Source organism: Aquarana catesbeiana, linkage group LG06, assembly GCF_042186555.1.
Source record: "Aquarana catesbeiana isolate 2022-GZ linkage group LG06, ASM4218655v1, whole genome shotgun sequence".
NCBI classification, from domain to species: Eukaryota; Metazoa; Chordata; class Amphibia; order Anura; family Ranidae; genus Aquarana; species Aquarana catesbeiana.
Window position 1 is genome coordinate 259,545,401 of NC_133329.1, and position 25,417 is coordinate 259,570,817.

Sequence of the window (25,417 nt, forward strand, 5' to 3'; positions counted from 1 at the left end):
GCTAACAGATCAGTTGACTGGAGATGAGGAATTCCACTTTGTTCTAGGTATTGTTTCATCGTATGGGTCAGGTCAGTAGAGGGAGGGTTGTTGGGTATGTCCGGGTTGTTGTAGAGTTTTTTGTAAAAGTCCGCGAATGTGCGTGCTATGTCTTCGGGGTGTGTTAGGGTTTGTCCCATTTTGTTTTTAATTTGGTTCGGGGATTGCATATGGGACCTCTCCCGTAATTTGTTAGCTAAAAGAGAGTGTGCCTTATTCCCCTTGTCGTAGAACCTTTGTTTTAGCCTAGTTAGAGCTTTCTCTACCTGTCCCATAGCTAGATCACGAAGAGTTGTGCGAAGGTTAGTTATTTTCCTTAGGTTAGATATTGTGGGGTTTGTCTGAAGCTGATTTTCGAGAGTTCTGAGTTCCCGTTCTGCTTTTACTTTGGCCGCTATGGCGTCTCTTTTTAGTGCTGATGAGGTCGCTATGCATTTACCTCTAAGGACCGCCTTGTGGGCCTCCCAAAGTATAGGGAGTGAAACTTCCTGGTTGGAATTTTCCTGGAAATAGTGCTTGAGTGTTAAGGTTAAATCTGCTAGGGTTGGTTGGTGTTGTAGGAGGAATGTGTTTAATCTCCAGTTATATGGTCTACGAACAGGGGTGCCTAGGTCTAATGTAATTAAGATGGGTGCATGGTCCGACCATGAGATAGGGCATATTTGCGTCTCACGTGTCAGTTTTAGGGTGTAATTATTGACAAAAAAATAATCAATGCGGGTGTGTGTGCGATGGGGAGCTGAGTAGAACGTATATTGTCGGCCTTGTGGGTGTAAAGCCCTCCAGGCGTCAAAGAGCGCATACCGTCTAGTAATTTGCCTGAATAATCTTGAGTCTCTATGGACCCTAGGTGATGAAGCTTGGGGGGTTATCGTCTGGCGGTCTGCAGCGATCGACTGAGTGAGGTTGAAATCACCTCCCAAAATAAGAACCCTGGGAGTGGATTTAAAGATTCGTGAGAGTACCTTGGACATGAAGCTATGTTGTTTAACATTGGGGGCGTATAGTGCACACAACGTCACTTCTTGTGTTTGCCAGAGTCCTTTCAGAATAATAAAGTGGCCGTTGGGATCACGATATTGGGTCACGCAGGTAAAGGGAGCCCCTCGCTTAAAAAGTATGGCTACTTCAGCTTTTTTACGACTACCCGATGCGATATATATTTGAGAGTAATATCTGGATGCGAATGCAAATGAGCCTTCCTTATTATAATGTGTCTCCTGGACCATAACAATATCAGCTCCTGATTGTCTAAACTCCCTCAGTGCCAGATGTCTTTTCCTATCGGAGTTCAGTCCGTGTACATTTAATGATAGTACCTTAGTCATGGTGGTGATAGATAGATGTGTGGAAGTGTACGCTTACCTAGTAGTGGACTGTCAGCTGTCGAGACCCCAGATTCAGGGTAGGCACTCTCCGGGAGGAGACCAGGAATCTTCACGCACATATCCATGTGCGAAATAAGATGGCTAAAGAGAAGGAAAGAAAGAGGGGATTGGGGAGGGGATAGAGGTACAGTTAATGCACAATAATAACACATAGTCAACCTTGTTATCCATCTATAAACGGCCTTCAGGCCTAGACTAGAGCGGACTCCAGCGTGAGCCCCCACCCCCACCCCGAATAGGGCGGACATAGAGGCACACCCAGGAGCCCGTGTTCTGTCAACAATAAGTTCTCGAACTGTGCACAGCCTAGTACTGTGCACCAGTATCCAACCAACATAGATTAGAGACAGACAAACTAAGAAATAGGGGGGGAGGGTGATAAACAATGGCTTCAATGCCTTTCCTCTCGGGGCTCATCTAAAACTAGCCCTTAGTAGTAAACTATAGTTGGGCGTAGGGGTATAATTACGTAAGATGTTCTAGGGGGCTATCAAACCATATGCTAACTAAACATTTCTGTTTACTGAGTCTAGGTACTCGAGTCTCTGAGCTGTATGCTGTTGTAGTAAACGTAGTTCAGCGGTCCTTTTGCTTGGCGGGTTTACGTTGAGTATCAGAGTTCCTAGGCCGGTTGGATTCGGGCACCTTTTGCCAGGTAGCAGGTGGTGGTGGAGGTGTAGCAACAATGTCCCATTCTGGTAGTTGTGGGGCTGCTATCTCAAGAGTGTCACAGAATGTGCGAAGATCTTCTGGGTATCGCAATACTGCGGATTTCCCTTGATGTTTTGCTGTGAGGCTAAAAGGAAAGCCCCATCGGTAGATAATGGCTTCTTTCTGCAATAGTTGTAGGAGCGGTTGAAGGAGCCTACGTTTCTGCAGGGTTATCCACGAAAGGTCCGGGTACAGTTGTATCTGAGTGTCCGCATAAATTACTTTGCGCGCCAAGCGCGCCTGCCGCATAATTTCCTCTTTAAGAGGATAGGAGCTGATTCTACATATAACGTCTCTAGGTTTGGAGGTAGTGCCTTTGGGCCTAAGCGCTCGGTGGGCTCTGTCCATTTCTATATGTTTGGAGGGGGGGTCCCCAGTGAGATTGTTGAAGATAGACTGCAGGATTGTTTGCAGATCTTCCGTGTTTTCTGATTCCGGGATGTCTCCCACCCGTATGATATTACGGCGCCCCCTGTTGTCCAAATCTTCTACGTGCCTCTGCATATCTCTTAGCATTGCTCTGTGGTCTGCGCCTTGGAGTTGTGTTCTATGGACCGCTAGTTTTGTTTCTTGTATTTCTTCTTCGGCCATTTCCACCCTGTCCGCCAGGTGTTTGAGGCCTGTTTGAAGTACTTGAATTTCTGTGCGACATGTGGTTTTGACGTCCTCGATTAGTTGTCTAAAGTCCTCCTTGGTAGGCATGGCTTGCAGATAGGTCTGCCATGGTTGAGGTATGTGTGGGGGCATGTATGGATCCCGTGCTGGGTTGTAGTAATGAGGAGAAGGGGATATTACACGTGGCGGAGAGTGTGGTGGTACAACACCTGCTTCTTGGTTGATCTGTACTGCAGTTGCTGGGGGGTCCCATGAGTCCATGCATTCCCCTATTTGTTGCTGCTGTGGCAGGGGTCTGGTGTTAAAGTCCTCTGCTGGGGGGGAGAATAAGGCGCTGGCTTTCTGTGCATAAGATGGCATGCAGGTAGTGTGCTGCCTTGATGTGCTGGGATCCCTGGAGCGGGACATTCTCTGTGCTTTGGGAGGGGGGGAGGCAATTACCCCTGCCCAGGGTCCCTCAGTCAGGTCATCAGGGGACCTGTAGGTGCCAACTTGTGGGCCTGCAGGGCTCGGCAGGGGGGGAAAGTCCCTGGATAAATCCGAGGAATCTGTGGACACAGGCTCCATGTCTTGTGGGAGCGGCTCTCAGCAGCTGCGGGAAGGCCGCCGAGCACTGAGTGTCCCATGTGTCTGCTCTCTGGGGATGTCTGGGTGTAGATGGGGACTCACCCTTTCCATGCCGGTGCCCACTGCTTGGTGGATCGCCGTGTCCCGCTGCGCTCCTTCTGGGAGCCGTTGCTCAGTGTACGCTGGCTGTGGAGGCTGGGCGGGACTCCTCTGCATACTGGCTGGAGTGTCCGGCGCCATATTGGCCTCTTCGTCCTGGGACATTCCGGGCTGGGTAAAGTAGGTGCGGAGGTCCGTGGAAGCCCCTGGAGGGGGTAAAGATGATCCTCTAGATCTGGAGGATCGAGTGGTCCTAGATTTGCCCATGTGGGTGCGAGAGAGATACCCCTAAAATCGCCGTTTATGCTGTGGGCTTAGAGAGCTGAGAGCTTAGGCTGCCATTCAGCTCGGCTTCCGGTCACGCCCCCCAGACTCCAAGTTTTAATGCTGCTTGAGTAAGCACCACTATAGTTGTCTCTGAAACTGGCTCTTAGCCCTTCACCTCTCCCCTGTAGCCATGTGAACTCCTGTATACACATTATTACATATGTCAAGTAGCCAAAGGTAGTAATAAACTAAAGGAGAGGTGAGAATCCTCTCTCATGCTATTAGTAGCAAGGCAAACCACCAGTCCAGTACTTCTAGCCTAGTTAAAGTGATTGTAAACAATCATCTTGTAAAACAATCCATTCAGTTTAAAACTGAAATGAAAGGCAAAACATTTGTGTCATAGATGTAAGAAAACATTATAAATACCCGTTTCTTTTAACCACCTCAATACAGTGCACTTACACCCCCTTCCTGCCCAGACCAATTTTCAGCTTTCAGCGCTCACACTTTGAATGACAATTACTCAGTCATGCAACACTGTACCCATATGAAATTTGCGTCCTTTTTTTCACACAAATAGAGCTTTCTTTTGGTGGTATTTAATCACTAGTGGGTTTTTTATTTTTTGTGCTATAAATAAAAAAGACCGTAAATTTTGTGAAAAAAATGCCTTTTTCTTTGTTTCTGTCATAAAATTTTGCAAATTAGTAATTTTTCTTCATAAATTTTGGCCAAAATTTATACTGCTACATATCTTTGGTAAAAATAACCCAAATTAGTGTAAATTATTTGATCTTTGTGAAAGTTATAAAGTCTACAAACTATGGTGCCAATCACTGAAAATTGATCACATCTGATCACACAGATGTACTGATGGTCTATCTCATTTCTTGGGACACTAACAAGTCAGAAAAGTACAAATACCCCCTAAATGACCCCTTTTTAGAAAGTAGACATTCCAAGGTATTAAGTAAGTAGCATGGTGAATTTTTTTAAGTTGTAATTTTTTCCCACAATTCTTTGCAAAATGAAGATTTTTTTTTTTTTTTTTTTTTTACAAAATTGTCATATTAACAGGTTATTTCTCTCTCAGAGCATATGCATACAACAAATTACACCCCAAAATACATTCTGCTACTCTTCCTGAGTATGGCAATACCACATGTGTGAGACTTTTACACAGCCTGGCCACATACAAAGGCCGAACATTGAAGTAGCATCTTCATGCGTTCTACGAGCCTAAATGACACATCTCATTTCTCAACCACCATTTACTTTTGAAGGCCCTGGAGCACCAGGACAATAGAATTGCCCCCAAACTGACCCCATTTTGGAAAGCAAACACCCCAACCTATAATCTATGAGGCATAATGAGTCTTTTGAATGGTTCATTTTTTTCCAGAAGTTTTTGGAAAATGTGGAAAAAAATGAAAACGCATTTTTTTTTACACAAAGTTGTCCATTTATCAGATATTTCCAACACATAGCATGTATGTAGCAAAGATGACACCCCAAAATACATTCTGCTACTCCTCCTGAGTATGGCGATACCACATGTGTGAGACTTTTACACAGCCTGGCCACATACAAAGGCCCAACATTGAAGTAGCACCATCAGGCGATCTACGAGCATAAATGACACATCTCATTTCTCAACCACCTATTGCATTTTTGAAGGCCCTGGAGCACCAGGACAATGGAATTGCCCCCAAAATGACCCCATTTTGGAAAGCAAACACCCCAACATATAATCTATGAGGCATAATGAGTCTTTTGAACGGTTCATTTTTTCCCAGAAGTTTTTGGAAAATGTGGAAAAAAATGAAAACGCATTTTTTTTTACACAAAGTTGTCTATTTATCAGATATTTCCAACACATAGCATGTACGTAGCAAAGATGTTACCCCAAAATACATTCTGCTACTCCTCCTGAGTATAACGATACCACATGTGTGAGACTTTTACACAGCCTGGCCACTTACAAAGGCCCAACATTGAAGTAGCATCTCCATGCGTTCTACGAGCATAAATGACACATCTCAGTTCTCAACCACCTATTACACTTTTGAAGGCCCTGGAGCACCAGGACAATGGAATTGCCCCCAAAATGACCCCATTTTGGAAAGCAAACACCCCAACGTATAATCTATGAGGCATAATGAGTCTTTTGAACGGTTCATTTTTTTCCAGAAGTTTTTGGAAAATGTGGAAAAAAATGAAAACGCATTTTTTTTTTACACAAAGTTGTCTATTTATCAGATATTTCCAACACATAGCATGTACGTAGCAAAGATAACACCCCAAAATACATTCTGCTACTCCTCCTGAGTATGGCGATACCACATGTGTGAGACTTTTTTACACAGCCTGGCCACATACAGAGGCCCAACATCCAAGTAGCACCATCAGGCTTTCTAGGAGCATAAATGACATATATAATTTCCTGGCAACCTATCATTTTTGAAAACCCTTCATATTTCTAACACATAGCATGCACATACCAAGAATTACAATCCAAAATAAATTCTATTGCAGAAAGGGTAAAAAAAAAAGCATTACCTGTGCTTTTAGTAGTATCCACAGAGGAGAGCACTGGTCCAGGCAGCAGGCAGGGAGGTGCTTAGCGACAGCAATATTAACTATCCAGGCAGCAAGCAGGAATATTGTCTATAGTCGGCACAGCACAGTCTCTAGAAATTGTCCAGGCAGAGACAGCCAGCACAGCCATAATATTGGTCCTGGTACACTATTAACTGCAGACACTCATTATTGTACCGCTCTCCAGCCCTTCATAAACATACTGCCTCCTGCTACAGCTAATTATTTGCATAGTCCAGGTAGCAGTGTGGTCCATTCATGCGACAGGCATGGGCATGGTGGCAGTAAGTCAGCAGCAGGCTGAGGGCCACAATCAGGTAAGACCTGTGCACAGGGGTAGAGGCTTCGACCCACCCAAATCTCTATGAAGCCTCCGGACTCCAGACCCTAATTCTGAAACCCGGAGAAAACAAAAATAATTGTTTTCTCCAACCGGAAAAACAATTCTGGAGCCCCTCACATATGTGAGACCCCTGTGTACTACAGTAGCAGGGCAACAGATCAGTCCAAGCAGTAGGCAAAAGCATAGTCCATAAAACAGGCCAGGGTCGGTTCACATGTAAGCAGTCCAAGCGGTAGGCAGTAGAGTAGTTGATAAAACAGGCCAGGGTCAGTTCACGTGGAGGCAGTCCAAACGGTAGGCAGAGGCATAGTCACAAAACAGGCCAGGGTCAGTTCACATGAAAGCAGTCCAAACGGTAGGCAGAGGCATAGTCAAAAAACAGGCCAGGGTCAGTTCACATGGAAGGCAGTGGCATGGTTATTTGGGAAAGAATGGAAAATGGTCAGCACAGATGATGAAAATGGGGAAATGGTTAAAAATATGGGCTAATATTTTATGGATGTATGATAAAGTTGGAAGCATTCACCAATGCAAAGGCCAGGTTGGGAGGGACACTGGGGACAATGGTAGCTGGTATCTTTTCTAAATCCTCTTTTGGTGCACACGCGACATTTTTTTTGCCGTCTTCGGCCTGCTTCAGATGGTGGAATGCTGAAGGGGAAGTGGCGCTCATGGAGTCGGCAAACAGCCTCAGAGCGAAGGTCTTCTGGGGGGGGGGTCTTTGGTGATAGATGAGGGACGTGACAACTTCTTCTATGAATTTTAGGAAGGGGGCGGGGCTTTCAATGGATTTGGTGTAGACTACGTAGGAATTGTAAATGGCCAAATGGATGAGATAAATTGCTACCTTCTTATACCAGAATCGGGACCTCCTTATTGACAAATAGGGCTGAATCATTTGATCATTAAAATCTACCCCCCCATGTAGAGATTATAATCTTGGACACATGTTGGCTTTTCAATGGGACCTTGTCTTCTTTGTACCTCAATTGCAGTGTCTTCATGGATGGTGGACATCATGTGCATGTCCCTCTTATCCTTCCACCTCAAGGCCAGCACTTCGTTGCATCTCAATGATGCTCTTTCCCCCCTTCGCAGCTTTTTGTTCGCTAAAGATTGTGGGAAGCCCTTTCTATTTTTTCTAGAGGTTCCACAGGCCAGGGTTTTTGCAGTGTATAAGTGTTTGAAAAGGGGCAGGCTGGTGTAAAAGTTGTCAACGTAAATGTGATATCCTTTGTTTAGAAGTGGGTATGCCAGGTCCCATACAATCTTTCCAGTTGTGCCCATGTAGGCCGGGCACTCAGGGGGCTGGAGCTGGGAATCTTTTCCTTCATATATGCGGAACGCATAGAAATATCCCGTGGCTCTCTCACATAGCTTGTATAACTTTACTCCGTATCTCGCCCTTTTGCTAGGAATATACTGCTTTATTCCTAGCCGGCCTGAAAAGGGTACCAGGGACTCATCGATGCAAATATTCTGATTGGGGACATAGAGTTCTGCAAATTGTTGAGAAAAGAAATTTATCAGTGGGCGAATCTTGTATAACTTGTCGTAATTTGGATGATTGTGGGGAGGGCACTGGGTGTTGTCGCTGAAGTGAAGAAAGCGCATTATCATCTTGTATCGGGACCTGGACATTAGGGCAGAATAAATGGGCATATTGTGGATAGGGTTGGCGGACCAATAGGCATGTCCTTCATTTTTTTTTGTAATCCCCATGTTTAGGGTGAGGCCCATAAACACTTTGAACTCCTCCAAATTCAGATCTCTCCACTCAAAAGGACGGGCATAGGATGATTGGGGGTTGTTGGCAATATATTGCTGGGCATACAAATTTGTCTGGTCCACAATAAATTGCAGCATAGTGTTGGGCAAAAACATATGAAAGAAATCAATCTCTGAGAAATTTCGGGTGTTGGTCTGCACACCTGGCAGTGCTGTGAACGGGGGAATAATTGGTGATGCCGAGTTGGAAGGCAGCCATATTGGGTTGGCAAGACCATCTGGCATGTATGTAGAGGCCCTGGCTCTTGGGGGGTGTGACACTCCAGTAGTTGGATTGGAATTTCCTGTGCTGGTACTCAGGCGTGATGTGGCAGGACTGGTACTGGGTCTGGGCATATGTTCCTGGGGCCTATCGCCGGCAGCAGCGCTGGTACTGGACATTTGTTCCCGGGGCCTAACGCTGGCGACAGCGCTGGTACTGGGCCTGGGAATTTGTTCCTGGGGCCTATTGGTGGTGGCAGCGCTGGTACTGGGCCTGGGAATATAATCCTGGTTTCCAGAGTGCCGTGCCCTTTTTGGAGGGACCCATTCTTCCTCCGAATCATTTGCCGATTCACTACTTGGTTCAAATGCCGAACTTGAATCAGAATCCGAATTGGAATCTGATGAGAACTCCCCGTTGCTCTCATCGGTCATGGAGAGGATCAGGAACGCCTCCTCACTGCTGTATACTCTTTTGGACATGACGCGGTGTGACAGGTGGCAGGTGACGGTCACTGATGGGCTGTGTGATGGGTGGCAGCTGACGTTCACTGATCGGTGATGACGGTGTGACAGGCGATGGTCACTGATGGGTGACAGGCCACGGACAGTTACTGGTGATGGGTGACGGTCACTAAAAGGTGACAGGTAATCGGTGATGGCTGACGGTCACTGATGGGTGACAGGTGATGGGTAAAGGGTGATGGCTGGCGGTCACTGATGGGTGACGGGTGATGGCTGGCGGTCACTGATGGGTGACGGGTGATAGCTGGCGGTCACTGATGGGTGACGGGTGATGGCTGGCGGTCACTGATGGGTGACGGCTAGCGGTCACTGATGGGTGACGGGTGAAGGCTGGCGGTCACTGATGGGTGACGGGTGATGGCTGGCGGTCACTGATAGGTGACGGGTGACAGTCACTGATGGGTGACGGCTGGCGGTCACTGATGGGTGACGGCTGGCGGTCACTGATGGGTGACGGGTGACGGCTGGCGGTCACTGGTGGGTGACGGGTGATGGCTGGCGGTCACTGATGGGTGACGGGTGATGGCTGACAGGTGCACTGCTGATGGTCACTGATTTGTGACGGGTGACAGGTGCACCGCTGATGGTCACTGATTTGTGACGGGTGACAGGTGCACCGCTGATGGTCACTGATTTGTGACGGGTGACAGGTGCACCGCTGACGGTCACTGATGGCAGTCCCTTATGTGACAGGTGCACTTTATTGGGTGACTGTGGTGACTGTTGGGTGACAGATGACAATTGGGGGGGCGATGGGACAGGTGTGGTGTTGGTGCAGACACTACAGAACACAGATCGGTAACTCACTGCTTCTGGCTCTTCTTTCCTCACACTGGAAACGGTGTGTGAGGAGAGAAGAGCTGGTAACAGCTAGTTACCACTCTGTGTTTACATTTATGTTCGGCTGTGAATGGATCACAGCCGATCACGTGGGTAAACAGCCAGCCAATGGCTGTTTACCAGCGTCGGTGACGAGTAGTGTTCCCGGGAACACTCCGCCACCGACGTGCACGCGCAGCGTGCTCGTGCGCATGCGCCGTGCACAATGGGGTGGACCTATCTGTGATCGGCCGTGACTTCATCACGGCTGATCACGTGGTAAACAGCCATGTCCAATGGCTGTTCACCTCCCTCGGTGGCGAGCGGTGTCTCCGTGACACGCCGCCACCGAAGGAACAGGGATGCGCGCGCACGATCGCGCGCATTCCCTGTTTAAATGGGAGGCCGTCATGTGACGCCCTCCCGCAACAAGAGCCGCGCCGCCTGCCCGTCAATTGACGGCTGGCGGTCGGCAAGCGGTTAAATAAATGATCACATTCCTCCTGTGAGAGGCTATGCAGAGGGGGTATGTCAGTACAAGTCTGATCATTGGAGGAGAGCAGAGATAGAGAACTGACCATGGTGTGTTCGTCTGTCTAGTGTGGTCAGAGGGACTGGCAGGAAAATCATGGATTTCACACAAAGGAAGCATAACAAAGAGAATAGGATACTTTTTTCATATAAGTACATGGTACAGCAGCCACATATCAGGAATATGAAATGCTAGGGTAACAAAACACTGTGCCTGGGTTCATACTAGCTGTGGTCGCGGGTCGCAGCAGGGGTCCAGTGTGTCCCTGTTCTCCATTTCAGGGGTGAATCGGGTCCAAATTTTTTTGCCAGAATTCGGACCTGAAATGGAGCCAAAGACACACAGGACTCTTTTCCGGTGTGGACTGTGACCACCCCAGGGCTGTGTAAACCTGCACCATTAAGAGCCAGTCACAGTCTCCTGTCATCCCAATTGGATGCAGTGTGACCCCCGCATTCAATTCACGGAAGTGTGAACCCAGCCTTAAAGTTGGATGGGTACTAATCTAACAAATATGCTGCGATACAGTAGTGACAGCAAGAATATGTCCACTTATCCTTTACCTGGCAATGTTCCTTTTAGCACAAGAAAATCTGAGGTTGAATTCCCTTCCCCCACATTGCAAGGGTTAAATTCTTTTTTTTTTGCCTAGGGAATAAGTAGTAAGGTGTACTACTTACCTTATTCCTTGCTCCAGTAGGGTCCCTCCAGTGCTGCAACTGGTCACGCAAAGCCTCCTCTCTAAGGCTTTCCTGGCTGAGGTCGCACTCATTCACGTACAGTGCAGTGTTAATAACTGCCCCATAAGACATCCCGCAGCTCAGAGTGCTGGCATCAGAGTCAGTAAAAGTGGTGGTGAGGTAAGCAATGCTCCCCTAGACATAAAGAACATATAAAGTGGAATTCCACCCGTTTTTTAGTTTATTAAAAATCAGCAGCTACAAAAAGCATAGCTGCTGACTTTTAATAAACAGACACTTACCTGCCGCATGGCCAGTGATAGCTCCTCTCCCCCACCTCTCCTCGGCGCCGTCATGGTAACTGTGGGCACCCGGCTGTGACAGCTTACAGCTTCACGGCCGGGCGCGCACTGCGCATGCGCGAGTCGCGCTGCTCTCTCCTATTGGCCAGCCGAACTTCTGGGACCTGAGTAACGTCCCAGACGATTGCTGGCAAGGAGGGGCCGTCTAGGGCGAGAGGAGTCGCCTATTCGGCCGAAGATAGGAAGCAGGAAGTCCCATGAAAAAAAAAAGGTACACACTCTCCCCCCCCCGACAAAAAATGACATGCCAAATGTGGCATGTCAGGGGGCAAGGAGTGCTTAAAGCAGAAGTTCCACTTTTGGGTGGAACTCCACTTTAAACCTTCCTGTGTGTGTGTGTGGGAGGGGGGCACTGCAAGCTCTGGCCCTAAGCTGGGCTTTAAGCAAAAATCATTAAAAGTTTGCAGAGTATCAGGAACAAATTCAGGTAGGCTTTTGCCATTACCAAAGCTGTACAATAACATTACCATATGGTGCCATGCATCACATCATCTCTAAATCTTGGCTTGGCTGAGCAAAGGTTTTCTCTAGCCTAGAAAGTAATATTGCCTCAGTGATAAGATGTGCAAGGTAGGGAGGCTTTAGATAATACATGACTTAGATAGCTATCCCTGAAGCTGGCAAAAGAGGGATTGAAATTCGACCGGTTCAGCAGGAACTGGCCGTATGTCGATCCATATATGTTCACAGTCGACTTCTATTGAAAACTTCTGTTGGAAAACTTCTCGTTCAGCCAGCCGCAGACGCCAATCACTGCATTCTGACAGTGGAGGAGTCCCACTGTCTTTGTCTGTCATGTTTGTACTTTTATTTACAACCTAATAAATATGATTGAAATGGAAAATCTGAAAGTGGCTCCAATCTTTCTCTACTCTATAGAGAACTAAAAAGAAAAAAAAACGTTGGCTTTAGATATGCTTGAGATTGAATAAAATGGGTGTAGCTGTGCATAGTAACCAATCATCTTCTAGGTTTAATTGGCAAAGCTTAATTGAATAAGCTTCATCAGATTCTGTATGCTCCAGTTTTAGTAAATTGCCCCCTTTTAAAGGGTAACTCAACTTTCATGGGGAAAAAAAATATAAAAAAAAAAAATATATAGCATATACAATTGGGGCACAAGTCATATTGTAATTAAATGTTATTAAAAATTACCTTTCTTTTTCAATCTACAGCTCTGTATTTTTCTGTAAAGTGCAATGCAATATAGCTAACTGAAGGTGTTCTGTACACGGAATGTGTACAAAACGCCCCCCCCCAGAAACACAATTTCCTGCTTGTGTGATTGGCTCACTGATTTTCCCAGAAGTCCACACTAAGATACAAGTCAGATTTTTGCCATCCCCTGCAACAAAAATATCATTTTTGGTAAGATACTCTCAATAGGAAATAACATCTAAAGCAATGCAGACCCTGCAATTGTCCCCATTAGAGCCCTGATTCTGCAGCAGCTGGTTGATAATTTGACTCGCTCAGCAAATGGATACAGACAAACACAGGGATTTCTTCAGAATAACAAAAAGGTAGGAATCAGCAACACAATTTGTTAAAATCCTTGCATTATACATACAGTAGATCATCCTGAGGGGAATGTTTTTTTCGCAACAATAGTGGAGTTACTCTTCTGTAACCTTTTCTCCAGTCCAACATACCAGACTTTTAATCATCCATGTAAAACAAAACTAAGAATACACTGCCAAGTTTTGTATTACCTTAACTGATTTATTAACAGTTCTACTACCTGGTACAAAATATGGATGTGGAGGGGGTGGATGTGGTGCCTGCACTGTGATGGTGTCTGTGATTCATCCAGTCACCAAGAAGATTCAGTATCCTTCAATACCTTTATGGCTATTACAATCTTTGTAATGTATATCTCCAGCATGAATAACATTTGTGACATGATATTCTGATTTTTACATCATTAAGAGGGACGGATTTGTAAGAATTTCAGCTGGCACAGCTTTGTATTTTTTATGTTGCAACTGTGAGCTTTTTAAAGGGAATTTGTCATATATAATGCGCAACAAAACAGGGACATAGAATTGCCATGCAGCTCTTCACTAATCTGATAAAGTGATATTTCTGCTGGGTCCTTTAATGTCTAAGTTAGTGTATTAATGTTTTACAATATAAAATTCATCATGGGCACAGATATGTCACATGGGGGTTGCTTTATTAAAGGCAAACAAACAGGAGGATTTACTAAAACTGCTGCACTTGGAATCTGGTGCAGCTGTGCATGGTAGCCAATCCACTTCTAACTTCAGCTTGTTCAATTAAGCTTTGGCAATAACATCTGGAAGCTGATTGGTTTCTATGCAGAGTTGCACCAGAGTTTGCGCTATCCAGTTTTAGTAAATAACCCCCAAACTCTGCAAGTGCAGTTGCTCCAGAGCTTAGTAAAAGAGGTAAAGCTTCATTTCGCGAAGAATACCCAATTACGTGAAAGGAAAATTAAACAGCATTTTTGCTTGCACATGATTGGATAATAGAAGTTGCTTGCACATGATTGGATAATATTATTAACAAAGCTCTGGAGCAGCTGCACTTGCAGAGTGCAACTACACTTTACAAAGTGCACAGTCTATTTGCCTTTAGTAAATCGACCCCATATTCTCCAGCATCCAGGCACAGAGTACTCTACCTACATGTATTTTCTGTACAGATAATAGGCTGCTCTGTGTTGGAGCTGTAAATAAAAGATGTTAAAAAATATATAGTGTCTCATTGCTGATAACTCGACAGCATGCATTAAGAATTTTAAAGGAAGTGTATAATTGTTGCAACTATTTCTTAGCTATAGATGCTAAAGAGATCTGTTTGATAATACATTATCAATGTTTGTTATTCTATGTATAGTTTGTAATTACAACCCCAATTCCAAAAAAAAAGGTTGGGACGCTGTGTAAAATCTACATAAAAAACAGAATGCAACGATTTGCAAATCTCATAAACCCATATTTTATTCACAATAGAAAATAGCAAAATATCAAATGTTTAAGAGAAAAATAAATTAGGAAAAAAATAAGGTAATTTTGAAACTGATGGCAGCAATGCATCTCAAAAAAGTTGGGACAGGGCAACAAAAAGCTGGCAAAGTACAACCCCAGTTCCAATAAAAGTTGGAACAGGGCCATGTTCACCATGGTGTAGCATCCGCACTTCTTTTAACCCATTCTATGACAAAAAAGGAAGGTTGGGACTTTGATTGAGGTTCAAGACATGGTGGAGATGCGTTTGAAAATCACATGTTTATTAACATGGAGAATGTGTGGATGTATATACATGGGTCATGGGATAGCGCATAATGTACCTATACAACATGGACACAAGCAGCACATAATTCACATCAACTTGGAAACTCATGACAATACATACATACATACATACATACATACACATATATATAACATGGTACATCAAGGATGCGAAATAGTGTCAATTTAAGAACACATGACAGTGATATTTATTGAGCAATTCCCATGAGTCCATATATGTAAACACATATCTAAATGCGGCATGATTGCATAAAAGTGGCATAGTATGGATGCATGGAAGCACAATGGGTAGGGGGAACAGTTGATGAAGTAGGTTGCTAGAAGTGGTGTAGGTCAGCATCCTATATTGTCTGACGCGTTTCGTGTTTACACACATTAGGGGTGGACGCTCCCAAACATCTAAAATATATATATATATATAAAAAGGAAACGGCAATTGAGCCCATCCAAAGTACTTACATGTGAAGAGTAGTATGTGGTAGGGGTGTAGTGGATATGAGGCCAAAGCAAACAAAAAGGTGTCCGTCCCGGAAGCTGGGGTATATTGGGGCCGCGTGTAGCTGGGGCATATAGCACAGAGCTACCTCATAACAGGTGGATCACTCTGTATCATAAGCCATGGTACAGGGGGAGGGTGGAAAAAACTGCCATAGGATCTGCATAAATGAATGAAAATCTGTATTAGGTATTGATATAACACTGAATAAATTCAGTGATATGGTAACTACCATTAAAATTACCTTGATATGCATAGAGAAATGAAGAGTCCTTCTGCAGTGTGGTATGTACCATGCTGTGAAATTAGTGACTGTGTGCAAATGGCATGTTATAAACATGCCGCACATTGGCTCCTACCGATGTCACGCCGGCTCGGCACGTGTGGGGAGGGGCTTCGGTGGAAGAGCACCGCCCCCCGGCAGGGGATGACCCTCCCAGCTTGTGACGGCCACGCCCCACGTGGTGACGCACATAGTGACGTCACGCGTGAGGCACGTGGTGTGGCGTCGATGCGCTGTGGGTGCCGCCCCAGATCCCCAAACCCCCACCTCAATGGGCTGGAGGGAGGGGGAAGAGGGAAGCACACGGAGTGCATCACAGTTTCCGGGATGGAACAACAAAGGGATGCCTAGGCTCCATGGGAACCAATCAGCCAAACACAGTAAATTGCCGCATGACTACCTGGACATGGGAAACATGTTCCAAGTAAGGCAGGGCCCCAAGGTAGTGCATAACCGTGTGGAGCCAAACAGCCTCCACCTGAGCGACAGGGGAATGCTGTCAACTCTGTCAAAGAACCTCCATCCCTATAGGCAACAAAAGAGGAGAGAGGGGGCTGTGTGATAACACAGGTGGGACTTTAAATGAGGCGCACATAGGTGTGCCTCCATCCCTGGTACAAAGTGACAAAAAAGAAAGGTTGGGACTTTGATTGAGGTTCAAGACACGGTGGAGATGCATTTGAAAATCACATGTTTATTAACATGGAGAATGTGTGGATGTATATACATGGGTTCTATGGCCCCATTCTTGCCCGAGCATTTGCTGCTCTAAAGCCTGGATATATCTTTCAGCAATGATGGTGCCTTTCCAGTTGTGCAAGCTGCCCATTCCATACACACTAATGCACCTCCATACCATAAGAGATGCAGGCTATTGAACTAAGTGCCGCTAACAAGCTGGAAGGTCCCTCTCCTTTTTAGTCCAAAGGACGCGGATCCCATGGTTGCCAAAAAGAATGTCAACTTTTGACTTGTCTGACATCAGAACAATTTTCCACATTGCAACAGACCATTTTAAATGAGCTTTGGCCCAGAGATTCTTCTTTGCATGATGGAGCTTTACCTTGCATTTTTGGATGGCACAGTGAACTGTGTTCACAGACAATGATTTTTTTTAAGTATTCCTGAGCCCATACAGTGATGTCCATCACAGAATCACTCCTTTTTTTTAATGCAGTGCCCTCTGAGGGCCCGAAGATCACAGGCATCCATTATTGCATTTAATTTCAGCGCACTGAGATTTGGAATCATTTATGATTTTATGTACTGTAGGTGATGACGTATTCAAAGTCTTTCCAGTTTTTTGTTGAAGAGCATTATTCTTAAATTGTTCAACAATTTTTGAAGCAGGTTTTCACAGATTGGTGAACCTCTGCCCATCTTTAATTCTGAGACACTCAGGCTGGGTTCACACTTGTGCGATGCGGGTTCCTGCATCGCACCTGAATCACATCCGGTGGGAGCCAAGATATGCTTCCTACACTTTGGGAAATACGAAATTCTTTTACTAATAACATATCCACTATAGATATGTTGGTAGAGCGCTGGATCCGAAGCTGGAGGAATAAAGCTAATGATCTGAATGATCTGAGGCAGCTCTCTGTCAGTTGGGGTATCGTTGGAAAGCACTGGAATAGTCCATGCAGTGTAAGGAAAGCAAAAATGCCAAACAAATTGTGTAAGTCCAGGAAAATCTTTATTTACCATGACAATTGATCACAAGAATAAGCCAACAAAATTCGGAGGCTCCGCTCTCCATCAGGGCTTAGAAAAATAATAATGTAAAATAAAAACTACGTAAAATGTCTTAATACAACACATAGATGCATTATTGTATACAAGGATTGTATTATACTATATAGGATAACCATGGTTCATATGCTATATGACAAGTCATCAGAAGGAGTGATAGCAAATAGGTTGTATAAATGAATGATTATATCTATCTCACAAAAGTGAGTACACCCCTCACATTTTTTGTAAATATTTTATTATATCTTTTCATCTGATCAATACTGAAGAAATGACACTTTGCTACAATTATTATTATTATTGTTATTCATGATTTATATAGCGCCAACAGTTTACGCAGCGCTTTACAATGTATAGGGGGTCAACACAATTACAGTACAGTTCAATACAAAAGGTACAGGAGGGCCCTGCTTGTAGAGTCTACATTCTAAAGGGAGGGGGTGGTGGTACAAAAGGTAATAGCTGCAGAGAATGATTTGATGGGGGTGCCACGGGGACAGTTGTTAGTTGGGTGTGGGATAGGCTTCCCTGAATAAATTAGTTTTTAGGGATCTCCTAAAGGTGGACACGGTAGGGGCTGATCGGACATACTGGGGCAGGGAGTTCCAGAGGATGGGAGAGGCTCTGGAGAAGTCCTGAAGGCGAGCATGGGAGGAGGTAACAAAGGAGCTAGAGAGCAGGAGGTCCTGGGAGGAGCGGAGGGGACGATTTGGGCGATATCTGTAGATGAGGTTGTCGATGTAGATGGGGGAGATGTGGTGAATGGCCTTGTATGTTATGGTTAGCATTTTGAATTTTACACGGTGGGGTAGGGGAAGCCAGTGAAGGGATTGGCAGAGAGGAGTAGCAGTCATGGATCGGTTAGTGAGGTGTATTAGTCTAGCAGCAGAATTCATAATAGACTGAAGGGGGGATAGCCTGCTTAAGGGTAGGCCATTAAGGAGAGGGTTACAGTAGTCAAGGCAGGAAATAATCAAGGAGTGAATAAGTTGCTTTGTGGTGTCATTAGTCAGGAAGGGGCAAATTCTGGAGATGTTGCGGAGGTTAAGGCAGCAGGATTTAGCCAGTGATTGGATATGGGGGCTGAGGGAGAGGTCAGAGTCAAGAATTACACCCAGGACCCTGGCATGTGTGGAGGGACCAAGGGACCAATGGTTGTGCTGTTGATCTTAATAGTAAAGTCATTTGGGGGGGGCCGGGAAGGAGGAAATATAACAATCTCAGTTTTAGAAAGACTGAGTTTGAGGACATGGTTTGACATCCATATCAATATGTCATTCAGTAAGTTTGAGATCTGTGAGGAGTTCGAGGGGGTGAGTTGAGGCATGGAGAGATAGATCTGGGTGTCGTCGGCATAGGAGGTGGTATTGGAAGCCCATGGGAGGTTATCAACTGGCCCAGGAATAGGTATAGAGCTACAATGTAATGTAGTGAGTGTACAGCTTGTATATCAGTGTAAATGTGCTGTCTCTTCAAAATAACTCAACACACAACCATTAATGTCTAAACCGCTGGCAACAAAAGTGAGTACACCCATAAGTGAAAATGTCCAAATTGGGCTCAAAGTGTCAATATTTTGTGTGGCCACCATGATTTTCCAGCACTTCCTTCACCTTCTTGGGCATGGAGTTCGCCAGAGCTTCACAGTCCTCTTCCACTCCTCTATGATGACATCACTGGGCTGGTGGATGTTAGAGACCTTGCGCTCCTCCACCTTCCATTTTGAGGATGCCCCGCAGATGCTCAATAGTGTTTAGGTCTGGAGACATGCTTGGCCAGTCCATTACCTTTACCCTCAGCTTCTTTAGCAAGGCAGTGTTCATGTTGGAGGTGTGTTTGGGGTCGTTTCATGTTGGAATACTGCCCTGCGGCCCAGTCTCTGAAGGGAGGGGATCATTCTCTGCTTCATTATGTCACAGTACATGTTGCCATTCATGGTTCCCTCAATAAACTGTAGCTCCCTAGTGCCTGCAGCACTAATGCAGCCCCAGACCATGACGCTCCCACCACCCTGCTTATTGTAGGCAAGGCACACTTGTTTTTGTACTCATCACCTGGTTGCCGCCACACAGGCTTGACAACATCTGAACCAATTAAGTTTATCTTGGTCTCATCAGACCACAGGACATGGTTCCAGTAATACATGTCCTTAGTCTGCTTGTCTTTAGCAAACGGTTTGCAGGCTTTCTTGTGCATCATATTTAGAAGAGGCTTCCTTCTGTGATGACAGCCATGCAGGCCAATTTGATGCAGTGTGCGGTGTATGGTCTGAGCACTGACAGGCTGACCCCCCACCCCTTCAACCTCTGCAGCAATGCTGGCAGCACTTATACGTCTATTTCCCATTGACAACCTCTGGATATGATGCTGAGCACGTGCACTCAAGTTCTTTGGTCGACCATGGTGAAGCCTGTTCTGAGTGGAACCTGTTGTCAGAAACCATGAATCAGGCTGAGAGAGAAGTACAGGTAAATCACACTAGTATAATAATAATAATTAATAATAAAAAGGTAAACAGAGTAAACGTAGTCAAAACATAGCCAGAGTTCAGGAACCTGGAATGGATAGTCAGACAAGCCAAAACGTCAAGGAGCCAGAGATGAGCGTAGTAGAACAGCAAGCAGGATCTGGAGCCAGAAGGAATGTCAGCCAAACAAGTCTTTAACATGAACACAGGAGAACCCTCTAGAGATGTGACCAAGGCGAAGGCAGAGATCATCTGGGCTGGACGGCTTAAGTAGGCAGGACTGATGAGCAGGATATCATCAGCAGGTGAGTCACTGTGGAGAGAAAGGAGCTGGCAATTAGCCAACAGCTGAGTGGCCAGCTTTGAGAAAGAAGGGCTGAGCCCAGGCCTGACACCTGCCCTGTTAAACCGCTAAATGGTCTTGTCCACTGTGCTGCAGCTCAGTTTTAGGGTCTTGGCAATCCTCTTATAGCCCAGGCCATCTTTATGTAGAGCAACAATTCTTTTTTTCAGAGAGTTCTTTGCCATGAGGTGCCATGTTGAACTTCCAGTGACCAGTATGAGAGAGTGAGAACGATAACACCAAATTTAACACACCTGCTCCCCAGTCACACCTGAGACCTTGTAACACTAACGAGTCACATGACATTGGGGAGGGAAAATGGTTAATTGGGCCCAATTTGGACATTTGCACTTAGGGGTGTACTCACTTTTGTTGCCAGCGGTTTAGACATTAATGGCTGTGTGTTAAGGTATTTTGAGGTGACAGCAAATTTACACTGTTATACAAGCTGTATAATCACTACTTTACATTGTAGCAAAGTGTCATTTCTTCAGTGTTATCACACGAAAAGATATAATAAAATATTTACAAAAATGTGAGGGTGTACTCACTTTTGTGAGATCCTGTATATGTTCCATTGACTATCATTGTCAGATATATATGTATGTATCTGATTTTTAATTATATAATTTTGTTCATTGAGATTACCCTGTTTATCACTCTTTACAATTGGGTTCAACCATACAACCATTTGACTACATTATTTTACACTTTTCATTGATTATTGTTAGAATTTACTATTCTATTTACAATAATTTCTTAAATATATACTATTTCATAACCATTACTCTACCACATCTTATTTGATTGTGTCAATTTGTATCACTCTTTGTGAAATGTAAACCAATAGTATGTTGTTTTTTTTTTTTTTTTTTTTAATAGAGAAGTTGTTTTGATTTTATTTTAATTTTATATTACATAATGATTATTGTATATAAAGAGTATATTATATAAACTCTGTATAATAATAATATCTCCAACAGTTTGCGCAGCGCTTTACAACATGAGGCCAGTTACAATTCAATACAGGAGGAATCAGAGGGCCCTGCTCCTTAAAGCTTAAAATTTTAATATGATCTTTCTATACAATAATAAATCTATGTTTTGTATTAAAATATTTCAATACTCAGAGATTTTTGATAAAGGGCTGATAAAGGGGGAAGTTTAGGCTCCTGAAATGTGTTGGCTTGCTTTTGTGACCACTTGTCGCACTAACTAAAGATTTGAACAATTTACACAGTTGTTTTGCTGCTCTAACTATCCTTATACTTCTTAGACTAAAAATATATTTGGGAGGCATGCGTGACTGTGAACAAGAGGGTTTGTTTCCAGAATAATGCATTTGTTATACAACAGGAAAAACAAGGTTTTACATTGAGTTTGTTTTACAAGGGATGTATTACATAACTTTTCAGTTCACTTTTTGGCATGTGATGACAAGTGTGCATTTTCAGGCATTGTGAGTTTATACCAGAGTATCGCATTTCAGCACCATTCTTAACTCATTCAAGCCATTATTCAGCCAATGCCTGCCTGCTGCCAATATGTATGCTACAAGGAGCTGCAGTAACCACTGTAGAAGGAATTGGAAGTACAACCACCAGACTGCATCCCGTACAGGTAATATATCAATATATCTGTTAAAATATACCAGGACTGGATAATGAAACTTGGATAAAAGTAAACATAAAACAAAGAAACGTGTAAAAATTACACATATCATCCAGCGCTCCTCTGACTAATGTATTGACAATTAGTCCATTGATAAACACACTAAAATTCTGTGGTAAAACATTAATTATAGCAATAGTAGATTAGGCTGTATCAATATTCATGCTGCCATCTGCATAGCTTCACACCTATCATCCAGAAACTTCTCCAGTTCCCTGAATACAGAGGAAGCTATAGACCAGACTGGCAGTACAAAAAGGAATGCATGCATAAATCAAGACAAATGAATATAGAATTCATCAGAGAATCAGTTCATTCTACAAGCTAAAAGACCATTTGTAGGCAAGTATAACATTTTAAATGAAAACTGTTATTAAAAGAAACCCAAAGGCTGTAATTTCTGGCTTCTTTCTTTCTGAAAACGGCAGTTGCCTGTTGTCTGTTTTTGATACACTTTGATAAAGTGACCCATAACAAGCATGCAAGCCAAAGTGAAGTTTGAACATCTAACCTGTATTCTAGTTCTGGGTCATAAACTATACTAAAGTCATCGGATCAGTATGGCATCATTATGTTGGTGAAGGTGGAGGCTAGAGTGTTTATTCTGTGAAAAAGGGGATTCGGAAAGCCCTGTACTTTCAGAGATGCAAATAATTATTATGTATTTCTACAGGAGCCCATTTTTATATGGGGATAGGAGCTTGTGAAAGGTGAGGTGAGATGCTTTAATCAAACTAGCCACACCCCTAAATAAATTAGTCATCTACATTTTTCCATGTCTTGCAAAGCACGATTCTACTGAATCCCCCTGGTTCCTTCTCTCTAGGCTGGCATTTCTGAGACCACATGCCCTTTTTCTTTTTTGCTGTCACGGGCTGTAAGGCTGGGTTCACACTATCTTTGCATGCGGCTTACAGTAGGGGTCCCTGATGTGTCCCCGTTCACCATTTCAGGTCCGATTTCACCCCGAATTCTTGGCTGAATTTGGACCTGAAATGGACCAAATGACACACAGAGCTCCTGTGCAAATTTGCATATGTGAACTGGCTCCATAGAGAGGCGGTCAAAATCTCCTGCTATTGCGAATTGGATGCGGCACACCCACAGCCAATTCGCCATAGTGTGAACCCAGCCTAAATCATCAGTGGAAAATCACTTGTTTTAGCAAACATTTTAACAAATTTTTCACAGACAGCAGCCTATTATCTGCATTAAAGTTGAATGGAGTCAGACCTCTTGACACTAGCAAATTCAGCATGACAGCACCCAGGATGAGATTATTACTACACTATAATGTTAATCTGTCACTTTGCCTATTACAGTGGAACTAAAGTATATTTTATTTTCTTTAATTGAAAACACTTGTAAAATTTAAATAAAAAGAATTCCAAATATGCACACAAAGAAATGTTTTAGAACAGTGCTGAGGGAAATTGTGTAATTTACAAATTCTGCAACTACGTGATAATATTGAAATTTTGATGCAAAATTCAGTTCACTCAATCTCCAAACACGTCTAGTCTAAACCATTGTTTCAATTTAAGTAGACATCCCCATTGAAGTCTTTTAAGCTGGCCATAGATGGATCTAGATTTGACCGGTTCAGCAAAGATCAGCCGAATTACAATCCATCTATAGCCATTTCTGTGCCAGAAAAGTCCATCTTAAGCTGGCCATACACCTATAGACTACACAGTTTAGTGAACATGGAGAAATCTGTTGCACTTTTTCCATCTAACCATAGAAAATCTGCAGATAATCTATAGGTATATGGCCAGCTTTAAGGTCAACTTCTCTAGAACCGGCTTGATGAGAAAAATTTCCTATGAAAGTCTGCTGCAGTACTGATCAGTGTATTCTGACAGCAGTGGTGTCCTGCTTTCAGAATGCAATAATACAGTGGGGATTATTTCTCCATCCACCTTACTTGTGTGCATGGGAGAATACGTTCAGTTTTCTTTTGATCAGTCTTGGCTGATCAAGAAAAATGCTTCTGTTCAGGAAATAGGCTTAATTCACAAAACTTTACCACAAAGATAAAGGTCTTTATTTCCCTCCATGTGGCTGTAATATTAATTTCTCATTGTACTCAGCTAAAAAGAAGAATCCTTATGCTGGAGAATTAGCTTTAAGAATTGAATTTCATGCAAAGCCAAGGGACAAGGCTTGAATACTGAGGTGAACTGGCATTATGGCAGACATTTTGCACCGATGTTTCCAGTAAAGGCTATTTCTTGCACTTTACACCTATCCCCCAATTTTACTGCTCATAAAGATTTCTGGAAGTTCTTTTTAAAAGTTGAAACAACATTTTGGCTATTTTTAAAACTATGATTTTAATCTTAGACATTTGCCTGAAAAAAATTTGATATTGACTCTCAAAAGAATACTAAAAAATAATAATTGTGTTTATTTTTCTCTGGAGTTCAACCACACATTTCATACACACACATATGCACACACTTTCTCCAACTTTAATATTTTCCCTGCAACCTTTATACAAAGTGAGATGTTAATCACTCTATACATGCTCTGAAACCTGTTAATCATTACTGGATGCAGAATGTTCTGTAGCACAGAAACATATTAGTATGCTAAATTATTAGTTTTACCTTACAGTACAGACCACAAAAGAATCTGCAGTATATAGGGTTCAGAGGATCAGGTAGAAGGAGGAGAAAATACAATCAAACTCATAAATAGATTAAGAGGATTTAAAGTGAACCAAGTTAAAGTAAGATTAGCTCATCTAGTACTATAGTTGTTGATGACTTCAAAATAAAGAGTGTGATTTTTTTTTTCAATGTTTTTTTAGATATACAGTACATGTAAAATAGAAAAGCATGATCTTGATAATGTTATCAATGTATGTTAATGTTCTAAAAGTTTTTGTTTTAACTATAAATATTATGTTACTTATGCAGGTTCTGCTTCCTGTATTGCATTGTTAAACAGCAGCTAATGCTTTACTGCTTTTTCTAACAATAAAATTAAACAAGTTGGCTGGTGTCTATGAATACCTGATGGCGGTGATGAATGGAAGGAAAAAAGACAAGTGTCAGTGGTTACTAGAAAAGAAAAAAAAATCCTGGCATCAGTGTCCATGTAGGAATAACTAGTGTTAGTAGGGTGGAGGAAAAAAAAAAAAAGAACCAATTCATATCAGTGGGGTAAAAAGGAAAATGCTAGTGTCATGGGGGGGCATGGGGGGTGGGCGAGACATTGGTGAGGAGTTTTATGAACTGCTGATTTACCGTGCACTCTAGTGAGTGCTTTTTCTCCAGAGACTATGCAATTACTGCAGGGTAGGAAATCACTCTGTCGGTCCGTTTGTGCAAAGCATTGGAGATGGGTGTCTGAGTGTTCTGGAGCTCCCTTCTGGGACACTGGCCACAGAATGTGGGATTTTGTTAAATCCTGGGACAGACTAATGGAATCTGGGACATTGGGGGTGGGGTATGCATATCAACAATGACTATCTGAACTAGCCCAGGTATCTTTCTTTAACTTGCATCTTATTTCTGGCACATTAATATACATTGTAAGCAGGAAGGGGGAAATGAGCAGAAGAACCTACATAAGAGTGG

At 43.5% G+C, this 25,417-nt stretch overlaps 1 protein-coding gene across 1 annotated transcript in view; it reads left to right on the forward strand.

Annotated features, from left to right (window-relative positions):
- LOC141146726 (aldehyde oxidase-like) overlaps positions 1 to 25,417 on the forward strand; it is a 230,454-nt gene that overhangs the window by 19,256 nt on the left and 185,781 nt on the right. Inside the window, exons 3-4 of the mRNA XM_073633234.1 lie at positions 13,270 to 13,366; positions 21,671 to 21,779. Coding sequence (XP_073489335.1) covers positions 13,270 to 13,366; positions 21,671 to 21,779 — 206 coding nt within the window. The remainder of the gene's footprint in view (positions 1 to 13,269; positions 13,367 to 21,670; positions 21,780 to 25,417) is intronic.